General features: G+C 40.3%; 1 protein-coding gene across 2 annotated transcripts in view; it reads right to left on the bottom strand.

The window, feature by feature from the left end:
• Positions 1–3,082: 3,082 nt before the first annotated feature.
• The window catches only part of SGCD (sarcoglycan delta), a 398,371-nt gene continuing 385,394 nt past the window's right edge, over positions 3,083–16,059 (bottom strand). For both annotated transcript variants that reach the window (XM_083488523.1, XM_083488522.1), the window contains one exon: positions 3,083–15,933. In XM_083488523.1, the coding sequence (XP_083344649.1) occupies positions 15,760–15,933 (174 nt within the window). In that variant the 3' untranslated portion in view covers positions 3,083–15,759. The remainder of the gene's footprint in view (positions 15,934–16,059) is intronic.

The following is a 16,059-nucleotide window of genomic DNA, read 5'->3' as shown; positions in this document are numbered from 1 at the left end:
TATTCTTTGGTAGATTTTACAAAAGAAAAACACATACCAAAGGGGCAAGATTAGACACGGATGCAGAGAGAGAGAGAGAGAGAGAGAGAGAGAGAGAGTATACAGTGGTACCTCGGGTTACATACGCTTCAGGTTACAGACTCCGCTAACCCAGAAATAGTACCTCGGGTTAAGAACTTTGCTTCGGGATGAGAACAGAAATTGCACGACAGTGGTGCAGCGGCAGCCCCCATTAGCTAAAGTGGTGCTTCAGGTTAAGAACAGTTTCAGGTTAAGAACGGACCTCCGGAACAAATTAAGTACTTAACCCGAGGTACCAGTGTGTGTGTGTGTGTGTGTGTGTGTGTGTGTGTGTGTGTGTGTTTTCAAAACTCCTTGAGCTCCATTCTGCTCCCCCTTCCTGACCAGGGCAGCTCTGCTTGCCCTTCAGAGCCAGCATGTCACATGGGTTGGGACCTTGTTGGTGGTAGCCTCTCTTCCTCCGTGCCCATTTCCAGAAGCCACTATGAGCTGGCCAATGGAGGAGGCTGGCAGTGATGGCCATGGAGAGAAAACAGGCTGCTCGCTCGCAGTCACTGCTGCTGCTGCTGCCGCTCAGGACAAGTGCCGGCTCATCCTCCTCCCCAGGCTGGGCACTGGCAGGAGAAATAGGAACATTCCGGGATCAAATCAGAAGCTGGGATGGCTTTTGTAATTCCAGGAGTGTCCCTGGAAAATAGGGACACTTGGAAGGTATGCATTAGGAACACAGGAAGCTACCTTTTACTGAGGTAGCCTGTTTGTTTATCTAGCTAGCATTGTGTAACACTGATTAACAGTGCTTCTCTGGGGTCCCAGATCTTTCACACTGCCTCCTATACAAGTCTTCTCTCCTGTTCCACACATGTGCCCATCTCAAGGTGGCTCTCTCCAGATGTTGTAGACTTCAAATCCAATTAGTCATAGTCAGCCAGCATAGCCGATGGTCAGGGATGATGGGAAGGTGTAGTTCAAAACAACTGGAGAACACCACTTTGTGTGTCCCCCCCCCAGCAGTAGTATATGTGGTTTCTATGTTATTCGTTGCCCACTCCAGTGTTTCAACACCTGGAAAAAACCTGTGCTTGCAAGTATTTTGCTGCTTGCTACTGTCTGCCTTCAATGTGCTTCTACATTTGCCACAGAACATTACTGCCTCAAATTATCTTTTCTAAATTAAATATTTGCGACTTTAGATTTCCCACCCCTTGTCATGCTTGCCTAATGAAGAAGAGCAGATGGCGCCAACACATCCCAGCCTTGCAAGGCATTTGGTGTTTTCTGACTGCACAAGTCTGTTTTCTTGTGGGAATGAAAACAAAGGCCTTACTGGGTGGTGATGGATGTTTCTGACTGTAGGTGTAGACAAACATGCAAATACTGACAAAATATTATCAGTAGCATCAATCCTGCAATTTTTAAAGGAAGAATGCTGATATGTTTGTAAACCAGCATCCTCAGTAATATAGGGCTGCTGATTTTTAGGAAAAATAAAAGTTAACTGTAAAGAAACGATCATGTACTTCAATATAGCCAGACACCCACCTTGCAAACTCAGATTTGTTTTGCAGTACCCTTTAAACTACGAAGGTAGATTAAATAGAAATGCTAATCATTGTTGTCACATAATTGTTTTATATCCACCTTTCCAACCTCTATATCTGGAAACCTTTGGGGCTCATGACAACCTCCTCTTCAGCCAGGCCTTTGGCTGATTAATATTTTGCAGCCTTTTAAATGTGTTTGTGTGAGTTGTTGTTTTGTTTCTTTTTTAACTATTTATTTGTGCTTTACTTTAACCTCCATTTTATCTTTTGAACCACCCTGAGATCTTTTTATGAAGGGCAGTATATAAATTATTTTATAAATCTAATAAAACAAACCAACAAACTAACTAGTAATTTTATAGAGAACTAAGCCTGTGCAACCTGTCACCCAAAGTTGCAGTTTCAGGCCATCTTAAAGTACGTAAAGAACATCTGATTATGTGATGATGCAATGGACACATTTGGACTTTGCATTAAGATGGTTTGTGGATTATATTACATCTGTGGTGTCTGAGCCCAAGTTCATGATCTGTTTACTTTCTTATGAGCCAATGTCACTAGACAGTCTTAAACCATAGTTTGCTGCTGGCTTACAAATCCTGGCTGGTTAGGGAGCAACAAACCACAACCCCAGCCTTGGACCTTACAGGCAGCTAAGCTTAATTGTGACTTCTCTTGCTTGCACCCAGAGGAGTGAATTGGGAGCAACTGAGTTGTGTGCAGCAGCATCCCTAGTTTATCATGACAAGCACAGCCAATGTCATGTCTTTTCTTCACACAGAATTATTTTGTAAGTAGCACCCAAGAAGCATATACCTGCTCAAAGAGCAACTGAGGCTTCTTGTGACCTTTGCCAACTGTACACTGAAAAGAAGTTTCAGTGAATGCATCTACTAAATTTAATGTGTGAAGCTGATCTCATTATTAATGGAGGTAATAAGGAACGCCTTACTTGTTTACTATTCATATAGGAATTCACAAATAAAAGTTTATGCAGCTATATACACCCAAATCTGTGTTATCATGCTTGGTATTTACTGACTTGGGAGCAAAGTTTTTATGTTGTTGTTTAATTAAACAGTCTATGGCCTTTTAAACTGTGTGAGAGAGGTGGTGATTATTATGGTTTGTTATTATGGTTTGTATTTTTGTGTTTTTATATTGTGAACCACCCTGTGATCTTTGGAAGAAGGGCAGTATTGAAGCTAAAGCTATCCCAGTCCCCCTCATGCCCCCAAACCATGGAGAAAATGGTGGTCATGCTCCTAAGCCCAACTAAATCTTGCCTTTGTTTTTGGTAGGTGGGGAACCGGTGTGTGCATGTTTTAAAAAACAGTAGGAAACAGGATGAACATCTACTCTGCCACTGAAGCCTGACAGAGCATAGGATAAGGTGGCTGAACCATCTTTGTAGTACTCCCCCCCTCCCACTTTAGGCCGCATCCTAAACATTCAGTGCTCATTTGGCTTCATATTTTTGCTCTGAAAATGATGGAAGAAAATGGAGCCACACATTATTTCTTAACAATCATTATTTTATTAATATATTTTACAAGATTGCAGTTGAAATAATTTTAAATACAAATCTTTTTATACAGAAAGTGTAATAAAGTTAAAATACTTCCTTGTGTAATTCATAGCATTATTGCAATGCTTACAAAATTTTGCATAGAGTGTGCAAGGATTGATGTTACTTGATAAAAAAAGCTTTAATTTTTTTTCTCACACAATCACACACACACACATAAATAAAAATAAAAAGCCAAACAAAATGTGAACTTCATGAAAAATGTGATTTAGAACTTGAACCTTTTGTTGTGGTTTCATGAAAGAGTTTGTGTTTACCATAGGTAAGACAACACATTTTACTATCACAGATGGAAAACTGTGATGGCATATGGGCTGTTTTTATGTTACGTTCACAGACAGATAGGATTCTGGCAGCCGAAATGTCATTGCTTATACCAGCAGAGATTGTATTCTGCTCTCAGTGCTCTGTATGCACAACATTTTAGTGGATCAACACAAGTAGTTATATGATATGTCGAGCACCAGTATCCAGACAAGGCAAGCTGTTAAAATAAGCTGTAGCCATGGTTGGGAAAGTGACTCCAATACTGCAGTCCCAAGCAAACTTACCTGGAAGCCCCACTGAATCCTGTGGAATGCATATGTTTAGGACAGTTAGCCCCATAAATGGGGAACTTGTGGTTCTCTAGATGTTGCTGAATTACAATTCCCATCATCCCTTACCACTAGCAATAGTTGCTGAGGCTGATGGGAGTTAAGCTTCAACAACATCTGGAGAGCCACAGGCTCCTCGCCCCTGCTGTGAGCCATTCCACTCCAGGGACATTGCATCCAGGTTGCTGCTCTTAACTCCAAAAGATCTATTCAAAGCAACATCCTTCTCTTCAAAGGCAGTAAACCTCTGGGCACTAATGCTGGGAATGTACAGCATGGGAGGTCCTTCAGGCTCTGCTTATAAGTTTCCTAGCTGGCTGCTGTTGGAAACAGAATGCTGGACTAAATGGCCCTTTGATTTGATTCAGCAAGACTCTTTCTATTTGCAGATTTTTATATTTCAGCTTAAGCAAAAGATGGGGACTGCGGCCCTTCAACTCCCACCAGCCCTAGAGATCAGTGATGATGCAGTTGCTTTCATCATTGTCTGGAGGGCCACAGATTCCTGATTAGTTCCTTGATTTAAGCCAAGAACTTGAGGGCATTTTCAGATGTGATCCTAAAAGCACCTTTGAACCTCTCGCCTGGCATTTTTGCACATAGGTAAAGGCTGTCAACACGGAACAGTAAGCAGAGAGCAATTTTAAAAAACAAATAGTTAATTCTATCCAATATAGGATTTATACTGATGTTATAGATATGAAAACAAACAAACAAAAAACCCCACACTACCTCATGGTGTTATGTGTGAAAATTGTTACTTGCAATGCAATTAAGTTGAGCAGACTATTGTTTGAAATCCTGAGATCTCAGTTCAGCTGAGCTGGGACTGGGTTGTAAACAAAGACATACCTAGAGATTGACCAGGTTGGTCCCTGCCAAGGGTGCAAGATTTGAGCCTTTGGCTCAGAGCGGTTAGGAGCCAGCCCACTCCTCCATTTTTCCGGGTGGAGGGTGTTGATAATCTTGCCAAGGGCAAGGGATGGGGGGGGGCACTGATACAGCTCCTTGCAGGGGAGTTCATTGCGCAAGGGAACCTAGGTATGCCTCTGGTTGTAAACGGATGTATCCATACAAAATCACAATGGAATTTTATTAAGATCTATATGGGACTAGATGAGGGCAGTTTGTAAAAATGGACTTGGGTCAATAAAATAATGGAGAGCTCTGAGTCTTTTAGATTAGTCCCATAAACATTTTAAAAAGAATAGTTGCATCGAAATGTAGGGAAAGAATTGACTTTAAAAATGGTGAGAATATGCCAATGGGAGTAAATGTTATGGTACTAAACATAACTAGGTGCGGCTATTAAGGACTTAGCAATAGAAAACTAATGGCATGATCCATCTACTGCCACAGATGCAGAGTTGTGCAAATGAAGGAGGATTCCACAGGAAACTCAACAAATCCACTTAACTGCCATCCCCACCCTTGGCCCACTGCAACCAACCATGGGTGCATTACAATCTACTTGGCTATTGCTCAGAAGCAAGAGCCCACCAGCATTCCCATAGCAAGTTGTGGCAGGTCCATTGATCTTATTATGGGGAACACAGATCATGTGTTGCAATGTCAGTAATGACAGGTGCACTTTAGGGTCCCAGTGCTTGCACTCAACCAACAACTAAGAGGTCATGGGCTCAATAATCTTTTCCCCTCTTCCCACTACAACTGTGTAGTCATGGTAGGTTAAGAGTGGGCATATAGTGTCCTCCAAAGGTCGCTGGATTCCAGCACACATTAGGTCCAGCCAGCATAGTTGGGGATGATGGGAATCACAGTTCAAAAATATTTGGAGGGTTAGAGGTTCCCTACCCTATGTGAGGGCATGGATCATGCTGTATATTTATACATATGATCCAGATTTATCTTCCTCTCTTAGGGATTATCTACCAATTCCCAGTTGAACTCCCGTTAAAGCATTTTAATGGGTAGTGAAGAGATGCAAAATTTTAATGGGTAGCAAAGAGATGCATTTTAATAGGTAGTGAAGAAATGAAAACTTGACCAGACCTGAAGATGCATGGCTAAATATAAGGCTTCCTTTTGTGCCACTTTATCAGCTAAGAGCAGCTTAGGGACCCTGGACTTTATTGGAAGATACAGAAATATTGGATGGGTTAGAATATTCAAGCTTTCAAACCTTGCCATAGTTCTTTTTCAGGTCCTCTAATGTTAGACCTATATTAGCCACAATTTAACAAAGTTATGTGCACTTTAGCCCACTGATTTAAGTGAGTTAAAGTACACCTAAATCTGTGTTGACTTGTGGTGATAGCATCTGAACACTGAATAGGAGCCAATTATCAATATGCCATCAGAACAATAAAAAAGCAGTTTGCCACATTGGTACTGGGTGCTGCTGTGGCACACTAAGGTAGTTTGGCCTTCATTTACCTAGCCATCTCAGTTTTTTGGGGGGAAAAGCACATAGCAATGAAATATACAAATCTGGGAACTGAAACAAGTGATGCAAAATATCTGTGATGTGATTTTCTGACTTAAACAGCAACTTGAAAGCAGCTGGAGGGACACTCCATTTTTTTAATTGGAGTACTGTAGAGGTTTGTGCTTAACCTTTTCTTTGTGCTGCTGTTTTCTTGATCTAAGTAGTACCACAAAGCTGCTATTGGCCTACACAGTGCAGTTACCTCTATAATGTTATGTACATTATGCTAACATGGAGGCAATAGCAGCTTAGGGAGAGATTTAGAATGGGAAAATGGTGCAGGGGAAAAGTCTGAAGCTCTCCCCCCAATCCCATTACTCTGGTCTAAATCAGAATTTCCAGCTCTGCAAAATGTTTGAGATCTGACTGTGGATCCTTTTGATTGCATCTGTTTTGTACGTGGTGTAAATAGAGAGAAAAGAGTGAATATTTCCATATTTGCTGTTAAATACTGCAAAATGTATTGAATTAGACCTTTGGCCTGTGTAAATCTAGACATGCCCCCACATTGAGTCAATGGTGTTTTGTGTTTTACATGACTGCAGTATCACTTCCAGTTCAAAAAATATATTTCATGGCTACAGTTTAGATACAGTAGAAGAGGGTGGGGTGGGGGTGTGTGGGAGAAATATTAAACACCCCATAGCTGCTAAATTGTCCATTGCCTCAGAAGCCCATAGTCTCTTGCCCATCTGAATGTATACTTCATTAACAAATACCAGTTAGCAGTTCAGCTTAATAACTTGCTTCTACATTGATCCTGATGCTTGCTTGATGGGTGTAAGATGGCAATATTGAGAAAACTGAACAGCAATTGCCTTGGCTATTAATATTATTTAGGCTGCTTATGCTTATAATTGGGGCATCATTAATATACTGCTAAAGCATCAATGATTTTTTGCATCTGTAAGATCAACTAAAATTAGCTAGAGCTGGTGGCCGCAAACTCAGAAAATGGCCAAGAAAAAGGCACTCCTTTAACAAAAATGCTAATTCCTTGTTAGCATATAAAAAACCCTAGGAGTTTTCTCTCTCATATATGAGAGAGAGATAGATAATGATATAATGAAACTGTAGGAAGGAGAGATGTAGCAATGTCTTTACTATAGACTCTTGTTATCCAATCTTGTATGAAAAATAGAATCCCACCCATTTTTTTGTGTGAGATACATTGTTGTGGTTTTTCAAAAACCAAAGCTGCTCGGAGGGGTTACAGATGCTGCTCTGCTATGGAAAAATCTTGTCGAAGCCCATAGAAATAGCATTGCTTTAGAAAGCAGTAATACATTCAGGCAGCAGAAACCCTTGGACTATTTTATCTCTTATCAGTGATTAAGGTTTTAGAATGGGGGAAAAAGAAAACCCACACACGAATGTAGAATAAATTCCTGTAACAACACAAAAGATGCGCCTGCCACAGACTATGCAGCAAACTTATTGTTAGAGGAAATGCAGAAATAGTTCATCCTATGGGAACTTTCTGAAAGGCCCCAAAGCCTCTTTACATTTTTTTAACAAGCCCATTTTCTAAGTTGGTGCATGTTTATTTCAAGTGTTTGGTAGCAGGGCACTATGCAAATGTAACATTTTTCTATTTTCCTCCTGCCGCCTACACACTCTGGCAGAAAAACAAAGCAGAATGAACAGCAAGGCAAAGAAATTATTTTAAATTGTTCTTTAGTGGACCTTTTCTTTGAAAACTAAAATTGATCACGAAATGATCAACAATGCACCCTTCTTAAAGAGAAATTAAGAGATGTCTCATCTCTCCTTTGAAAAGGCAACATGCTGCTACTGCTAAAACAATGGTACTAGCAAGAAAAGATTTGAAGCAAAAGATGACAAGGTGCTCTGATACAAGAACATGAAACATTTCCAGCACATGGCAGTGCTGCTGGGTTTTCCTAGCGGAATACCATCTGCACCAGTCAAATTAAATTTCTGAGAGATTTTACATCCCTGTAGTTTTGAAAGATTTTGCATGGGAAATTTCAGCCTACCTCCCTTCCCCTTGACATAGATATATAGGCCTGCTGTGTTACATAGTCACCTCTTCCACCAAAAAGAAGAGGAGATTTTTGGGCAAGTTTGCTACTCTTTAGATTCAGAAAGCCTCAAGAGATTCCAAAAGCCAGAAAAGGTAAAATCTTCCCCAACCAAACCAAGAGCAAAATATTAAATGGGTTATTCAAACGAAAGGGTGAAATATTTTTAGACGGCCATTCCCCGTTCTTATACCAATAGTACAGGGAATCCAGTTCAAATAGGAGTATTGCAATTGCCCATGGGTACCCAAATGCACATAAAGTACACACCCAAATATATGTTGATACTTTAACATATAGTGGCCAGGTTTGCTTGTCAGGAGAACCATAGATCAGATATCTTAAACCTTTTTAGACTCCAGACCCATTTTTAACCCAAACATGCATTTGGGGACCAATTTCTTAATCTTGTACCATGTTGGTAGCTGTGGTTGTCACCCACCTAGGATTAAGCTTCAACCCACTAGTGGGTCTCACCCTATGAGTTGAAGGCCAGCTCACTGTGAACATGTTGAACTAGACTGTTTTGCTCCTCTCTCACACAATGGAGAGAAACAGGTCACAAGCCCTGGCATAACACTCTATCAGAGCCTTTACCAGCAACACTCTAACTGTAGTTTGTTCAGAGGGAAGCAAACCACAATGCCATTTCAGACACAACTCCAGGCCTGGGATCGATTATCATTTGTTCCTTCCTACTGCAGGCTGGTAGGGTAGAGCAGAGTGAAGTAGGAATGATTTGCTACTGCATGATAAACCATAATTTATGGCTTACTGTGACACATGAACAAAGTCAACAGTCCATATCTATTCATCTTATACAGTGTTTCTCAAACTTGGTTCCCCAGTTGTTGTTGGACTACAGCTCTCATCATTCCCACCACTGGTCCTGCTAGCTAGGGATGATGGGAGTTGTGGTCCAACAACAGCTGGGGACCCAAGTATACGAAACACTGGGAAGGACTTCAGTGTAAGCCCACTGTGTTCTAAGCTGGCTAACAAATAAATACTTCCTAGGGGCACCAACTATAGGGGGCTCTGGGTGCCCGAGTAGCCAACAAAAATGTTGTTGTAGGTGCTCAGCACCCACACTACAGGGCCTCCACACAACTTCAGAGGTCTTGCAAGGCCTCGGAAAGCATCTCTGAGGCCTCACGAGACCTAGGAGATGCTTTCTGAGGTCTTAGAACCTGCTGGGTCACACCTTTGACCTCTGACATAGTTAACAAGCTTAATTTATTTCTTCACTGAATCCATAAAGTGCTAATGTCTGCAATAATGCCAGTTTTGGACAGTCCCATGCTGCATTATTAAATACATATAATCTGCCATATCACAGTTCCTCTCACAGCAGTACATCTATTTCTAGAGAAGCCTGGAGCCCATGTATGTCCATGTATATAACTTCGCCCACTGGGGTGGATACAGATTTAGACATGCATAGAGGTTACCCATTCAAATCAATAGATCTTAAGTTATTTACTGCTAGCTTAAGTCGCATTGATTGCAATATGTATACTCTAAATGTGACTACGTCTGGATCCAACCCATTTGTTGCTGAATCAAACCAAGCCAGAAAGTAATGCAATCTGTTTTCAATGTTGCTGCTGTAAAGGCAGCTGATACTAGCCTTCCACAACATCTTCTAGGTATAAAACCATGCTCTGAAAGCCATAAAAGGTTAGTTGGCACGGTAATTAAGAGCATTTATCTTTATCCATAGCATTTATGGCAGCTTAAGATGTGCTGAATATAACAGCAAAGTCTATTAAGTATTTCAGAAAGAGGCAGCTATAATGCAGGAGGTGTAATATTGCAACGACTTGAGGTCAATGACAACATTTCCATTTACTTGTGACAATCAGGCCAAGAACCAGATCTTAAATCCTGATGGAGAAAATCCCTGGGATATCTACTACAGGCATGTAAGCCGATGGTGTATCTTACATTGATTTCAGTGCAAGCAGGTTCAGCATCCACCTTTGCTTCTCCTTGGCAACCAGAGATAAAGATAAACTGCCATCTGGGAGAAATCCCAATGTGGAGGAAAACTGAGAAATTACGTTATTGGGATATGAGTGAGGACAGTGTCTGGATAACTTATACCATGAAAATGAACATGAAGCTGAAGAAAATAAAAATAAACTAAGAATACCGCAGGGCCCACTAACCTCTGTTCATTAAATGGAAATTAAATGCACAAGTTTTTTAAATAGAAAATGCAGACAGCTGTTCTGGTGACCAGTCCCCCCTATGTTGTCTCCCCAAGTGACAATATGTCAGCAGTCCCTTTAAAGCAGCATTTCCCACAAGACTGCCTACTCTTTTAACACTGGAAGTGGAAAGGATAGAACACAAAGAGAAGCCAATATTGTAACAGAATAACAAACAATTGATAACAAAAACAATAGTTTAAACATACCTTAAAACATACAGGTCTCAGTTGTGTCCATCTACAGAACATTTTTTAAAAATCACAACCATGTTGCCAGTATGCTTCCACCGGCACAAATAATCTTCCAAACTTTACATTGGAAGATATTTTGAGTTACCAAAATCTGATATACTTGTGTATACAGACTGATAATACTTTTATCTTTTTTAAAAAACTACAATATACTTACACCAGAGACCCGTATGTTTTACAAATTCTTTTAACAACTGAGATTTGAAATAAATAGCTGTATTTTTTTTTGTTATTCCTTTGGTAAAGGCAATAAATAGGGCACAGTGATTTTTTTTTTTTTTTGCTTGTGATCTATCTTTCCAACACAATGCCTGGGTTCATTTTTGTACACGTCATAGGTGTTCTTTAAATAATGTTTCCCATGAAAACATGACTGATTTGACTGAAGTGTCCATAACACGGGCAACACCTGCATGATACAAGGATCTGTTTCATCATTAGATCACATGTATGGCACTCAATATTTATAGGCATGGCTTCTTGTCACACCAAACTATTGCTGTTCAGAAATGTCTGCCTACAGAGTAAAATTCCAAAGCCAGCATAGGTTTATTTATTGCATAAGCCCTAATCTGAGGATTTAAGCGTCCTTTAACTTTCATGCTTGACTTTTGTCGGGTTCTAAAGAGTTGGGGAAATGAGAGGAAATGGGAGGTGCTTATGTGTCAAACCATGTCCTGTACCCAGTTTGTTTTTAAAAGCAAAGGAGAGTTTTAATAGTTGCTAACAGCTGCCTTTTGTAGTAAGCAGGGTGGCTATTTGTGGAACTGGTAGCAAGCTGTAAAGGTCTCCCATGCTAGTACAGGGTGAGTCTTTTAAAAGAGGCCCCGTGGAACATGTGTACTCTGTATCCATGGGGCCTCTTTTAAAGGACTCACCCTGTATAAGATAAATTAGGACCAGTAATTAAGCAAGCATGGATGGGGAAGCTGCAAGCCTCCAGATGTTTCTGGGCTACAACACCCATCATCCCTGGCCACACTGCCTGGGGTTTTGGGAACTCCAATAACATCTGTAGGGCTACAGGTTCCCCATCTCTATCTAAAAGATATTTGATTCTTATTGGTAGCATCATTTCCAACATCCTACCTCCTCTCTGCATATGATGAAGCCCAACTACCTAAGTGCAGGCAGTAACTAAATTTGTAACTTTAAAGTTGCAAGATCAGGACCCAAATTAACATAAAAAATGAGCTCTCAGAAAGATAAGCCCTTCAGAAACAAATACACAAAAACCTAAAGACACCAATGGTTCATTTCAAAGGAACCTAATTTCATTGTCTTGTTTCATTATCAGTAAAATTAATGGGGGGACAAAAGATCAAACAACTCTGTTACATGGCAATATGTATATTTTCTTTGCAGTGCTGAGCCCATTTATCAACCTGACAAGTATTCCTTAATGAAATGGCCTTACATGTGATCACTGTTCAATAAGAAAAACAAGGGAATTTTTTACCACAATACCCCCAAAACCTCTGAAGATTCAGTCAGACCTCCAGGATTAGCTTTGGAGTTCAATACCCAGGTTAAAACATGTCAGAGATGTGGATTTTCTCCAGGTGCCCCAGAGTCTATGAATTTCTAGTGACTCTACTTCATGTTGCTTTAAAAGCTCTCATTCATCTCTCAAAGATTGCAACCCCATCATTCTCTTCAGTCCAACACGCTAAATAAAACTAGTTTCAATAATAAGTATGATGTGCTTCTCCTTGCTGAGTGCATTGACTTAAGGCATAGGCACAAGTCTCCCTCTTTGAACAGAGATGGTGTATAGTCCTGTGTCCCAATACAATGGTTATCCCGGGTGACCCCCTTGGATTTAAGTACCAGGTAAAAAATAATAATATTAATGACAGGAGCCATTCAGTTAGGTTTGAAGTCTAACAGTGTCACTAAAGGCTGCAGTCTTAAACAAACTTACTATGAAATAAGCCTCATTGAATACCTGGGGACTTACTTCTGTGTAAACATACCTAAGAGTACATACCTAAGAGTGTAAATATATTATAATTTCACCTTCCACCAAAAGTGCACTTCACTGGTGTCTTCAAGCCTTATTTACCGCTAACCTGAAGCACCTAAGTACAATATTTAGTAATGGCTTAATCCAAGCATCATTGAAATGAGCGGGTGTGTCTTCCAAACTGACTTCATCAGTCTTGCTATCAAGTTCTTAGTGCTCTCTAGCGCACAAAGAAATTCAAGGAAATGACTTAAATGAAGATATAACAAGGTTGCTATAAGTGTAGTTGTTACTTAAACTTAGGGTTTTGTATAGGTTCCAATATATTTGTATGTTTTTGTTTTATAAATTACATAAATGTATGTGGGAGTTATTTATGAAACCATTTCTCATAAACTGTGTGCCCTTCTCTTGAATACATCTGATTTGTGATGCTGTTAATATTTCCACTTCATAGAGGATTCCTTTAGAGAAAACAATGTCCTGTGGTAAAACGTATTGTAGCACGTGTTAGTCTTTAAGTGCCACAGGACTCTTTGTTGCTGTTGCTACAACAGACCAACATTACCACCCTTTCCCTAGTTCCTGTAGGGAAGTGTGCCTTGGGTTCAGCTTTGAAGGGAACTCACTGTACTGCTTTTCAGTGAACTGACTGTGTCATAACCAATGCAAACCACTAAAAAACTTCTTCAAAATAAGCATCTCTGATAGTGCAACTGTCAAAAAAAAGAGAAAAAGACATTGACTTTCTATGGCTCGCCCCACAACATTTTATAGCATTAATTTAGTTAACTTGTTTTTAAAAATTCACATTTATATACCACCTTTCTAGACATGGACACTTTACTTTGCCAATTTCCATCAGATATATTCCCATTCAGTACTGTAATAATAAAAAAGCATTTCCAGAAACTAAGGAATGCTTTTGTTTTCAGAAACTGAAATGTTGACAGCAAAGGGCAAACCAGACACCTGTCAGTTGTCTTCTTCCTGTATTTTTGTATGTAAGGTGGCCACTTTTCCTTTTAATCAGAAACAGATTGCTTTGTGCTGACATTAATAGTTTCTCTGCACTTTCTGTACTATTTTTTAAAAATGTTTTGCTGTGGGTCAAATGGACATCCCATCTCGTGCTACTTGCACAATCTATTCTAGTTCCCTGGTCATCTGCACTGTAGACAGTAATGGTCCTGAGAGCAGCATGTTTGGAATAGTTGAAAGCTGAACATTATTAATACAAGGTTCTCCTTTGCTGAATCATTTTCTTCCTTCCATGGGACCAATTTTTCCTACTCCTGCTGAAATGGGAGAGCAATTGCTTTTTCCTGAAGATGAGATGGGTCATGCGCTCTCTGTGCATGGGCTACAGAGGCAGAAATGCCAGGACACATCTCAGGCACATGTGTGAGAATAGATCCTAGTGCTCCTTTTCATGATTAAAACCACATGCTTGTCCATCTGGCCTTTAGCCCTCATAAACAATATCTTGAATGGACTTTACAGCTTATCATAAAATGGCTTGTAACTCTTAAATCCTCCACTGATATGACTCAGTTATTTGCTTCCTTGATGTGCTATCTGTGTTATCTTTGTGTTGTCCTCGCAGCTCTGCCTCCTACCTATAGGCACTGAGGAATCCTCTTAAGCCAGATGTACTTATGAACAGTGCTCCATGTGATTGGAAGTCCCAGTAACACAGGGCTACTGGTTGTGTGGAGGACTCTCCACAAGCACTGCCAGCTTTCCATTCACATGGAGGTTGGGAGCAGAGCCAGGAAGATGGGCACAACGTCAAGGGCACTTAATCACACGGAGGCCCTTTAAATGCATTGAATCCCTTCACCCAGATAAAATGTGAAGGAGCCTTTTTATGTCATTGAGGTGGCTGCTATCAGGCCTAGGATTATGGAGAGTGCTGCAGAACACCACTCTTGCAATATTTGCTTCTAATTAAAAATGAACAGTGTGTAATTTAACCACAGGTGTCTTGGAGCACCCTAAGCGGTAGGTAATTTTGTCATCATATCTGATGGATTTTCATGGCAGGATAATAATCAGAGATGTTTGTCTCATCATGCAGCCTTTAACCGGGCCGTTTATTCTTTGCTTTGAAGTGACTGTAAATAACAAGAGAATCTCATTTCTACATACCAAAACCGTGGTTCTCAAAGTGGAAGGGGGTGACATCCCCTAAGGAGGGGAAGGCAGCAGTTAAACAATTGTGATATCCTACTGTCTGAACATTTCTGAGCCTATTATGGGTTATGAAGTGAGGTACCAACACAACTCACCTCCTCACAGTTCCTCCTGGGTATTAAACTGATTGATAATTCTTATGAACATTTTTTGTTTAGTTCCTTGCCTTTGATGTTTCTACTTTCAGGCCTAGGTTGAGAAGGAATGGTACAAGCTGAGCTGCCTTTTTTCAGGTGGGGGTGTGTCTTTATCTTAGGGTTACTTCACACATGACATTGTACCTATACAACAAGTGTACATGGAGTAGAAAAGACATAGGAACCTTGTGTACATCATCATGTGTGAAGATCACATACCAGTCTAGTTTTCATAGACACAATGGAATGCCATAATTGCAGAGCCAAGTATCTGTACATGTGGCAGATCAAACATGGGTGCAGTCTTGTTAAATGACATATTTCCCCCCCCCCCCTATTTCCATGCAGGTAAAATGTCATGTGTAAGGTACAACTAAATTTGGAAAGGCTTGAAAGCATTTTCTTGACTGATAGAGGCTTGCTATGACACAATTTGAATACTCCTGGAACGATCTGGATCCAATTTGCACATTTTCAAATTTTGATGTGGGAGCAATAAATGCTACACAAAGAGGGTCACCCTGGAATTTCTTGTACTGAAACTTCATTTTACACAAAGGATATATATATATATTTATTTATATCTATATATATCTATATATTTATATATTCACACGCACACACACGCACACGCACACAAAAGTCTTTGATAGGCTTTCTGTGTTCTAGTAAAAATAGTTGGCAGCTGCTATCTGGGAGGCCAAAAAAGGCCTTTGTGCTGCCAGCTATGCCTGTCACAAACAGTCTCTCTCAAAGGCAGACACTTGTCTTTATCTGGCAGGTGGAACTACTTCCTGCTTGAGACAGGAATAACCTCCCGTTGGGACACACACAAAGCTCGTAGATTTTTTGCCTGGATCCGGTAGAGGAGAAGGATCCCAGAGGCAATCTAGGTAGTTTGATATTTGCAGCCTCCAACGTTATCTGCAGAGGAAGAGAGAAAATAAATTAGCATTGAAATGGATTTGTCGGCCCTTCGATTTAAAACGTTCAGTGGGAATTGACTGAAGTTCGCTCTATAACACACACATCTGCTTATTTTTTACACGA

The sequence above is a fragment of the Podarcis liolepis genome (genome assembly GCF_965112155.1).
Source record: "Podarcis liolepis genome assembly, chromosome: 2".
In the NCBI taxonomy this organism is placed as follows: domain Eukaryota; kingdom Metazoa; phylum Chordata; class Lepidosauria; order Squamata; family Lacertidae; genus Podarcis; species Podarcis liolepis.
Note: the sequence above shows the minus strand (reverse complement) of the source record. Positions and strands in the feature narration are given on the sequence as shown.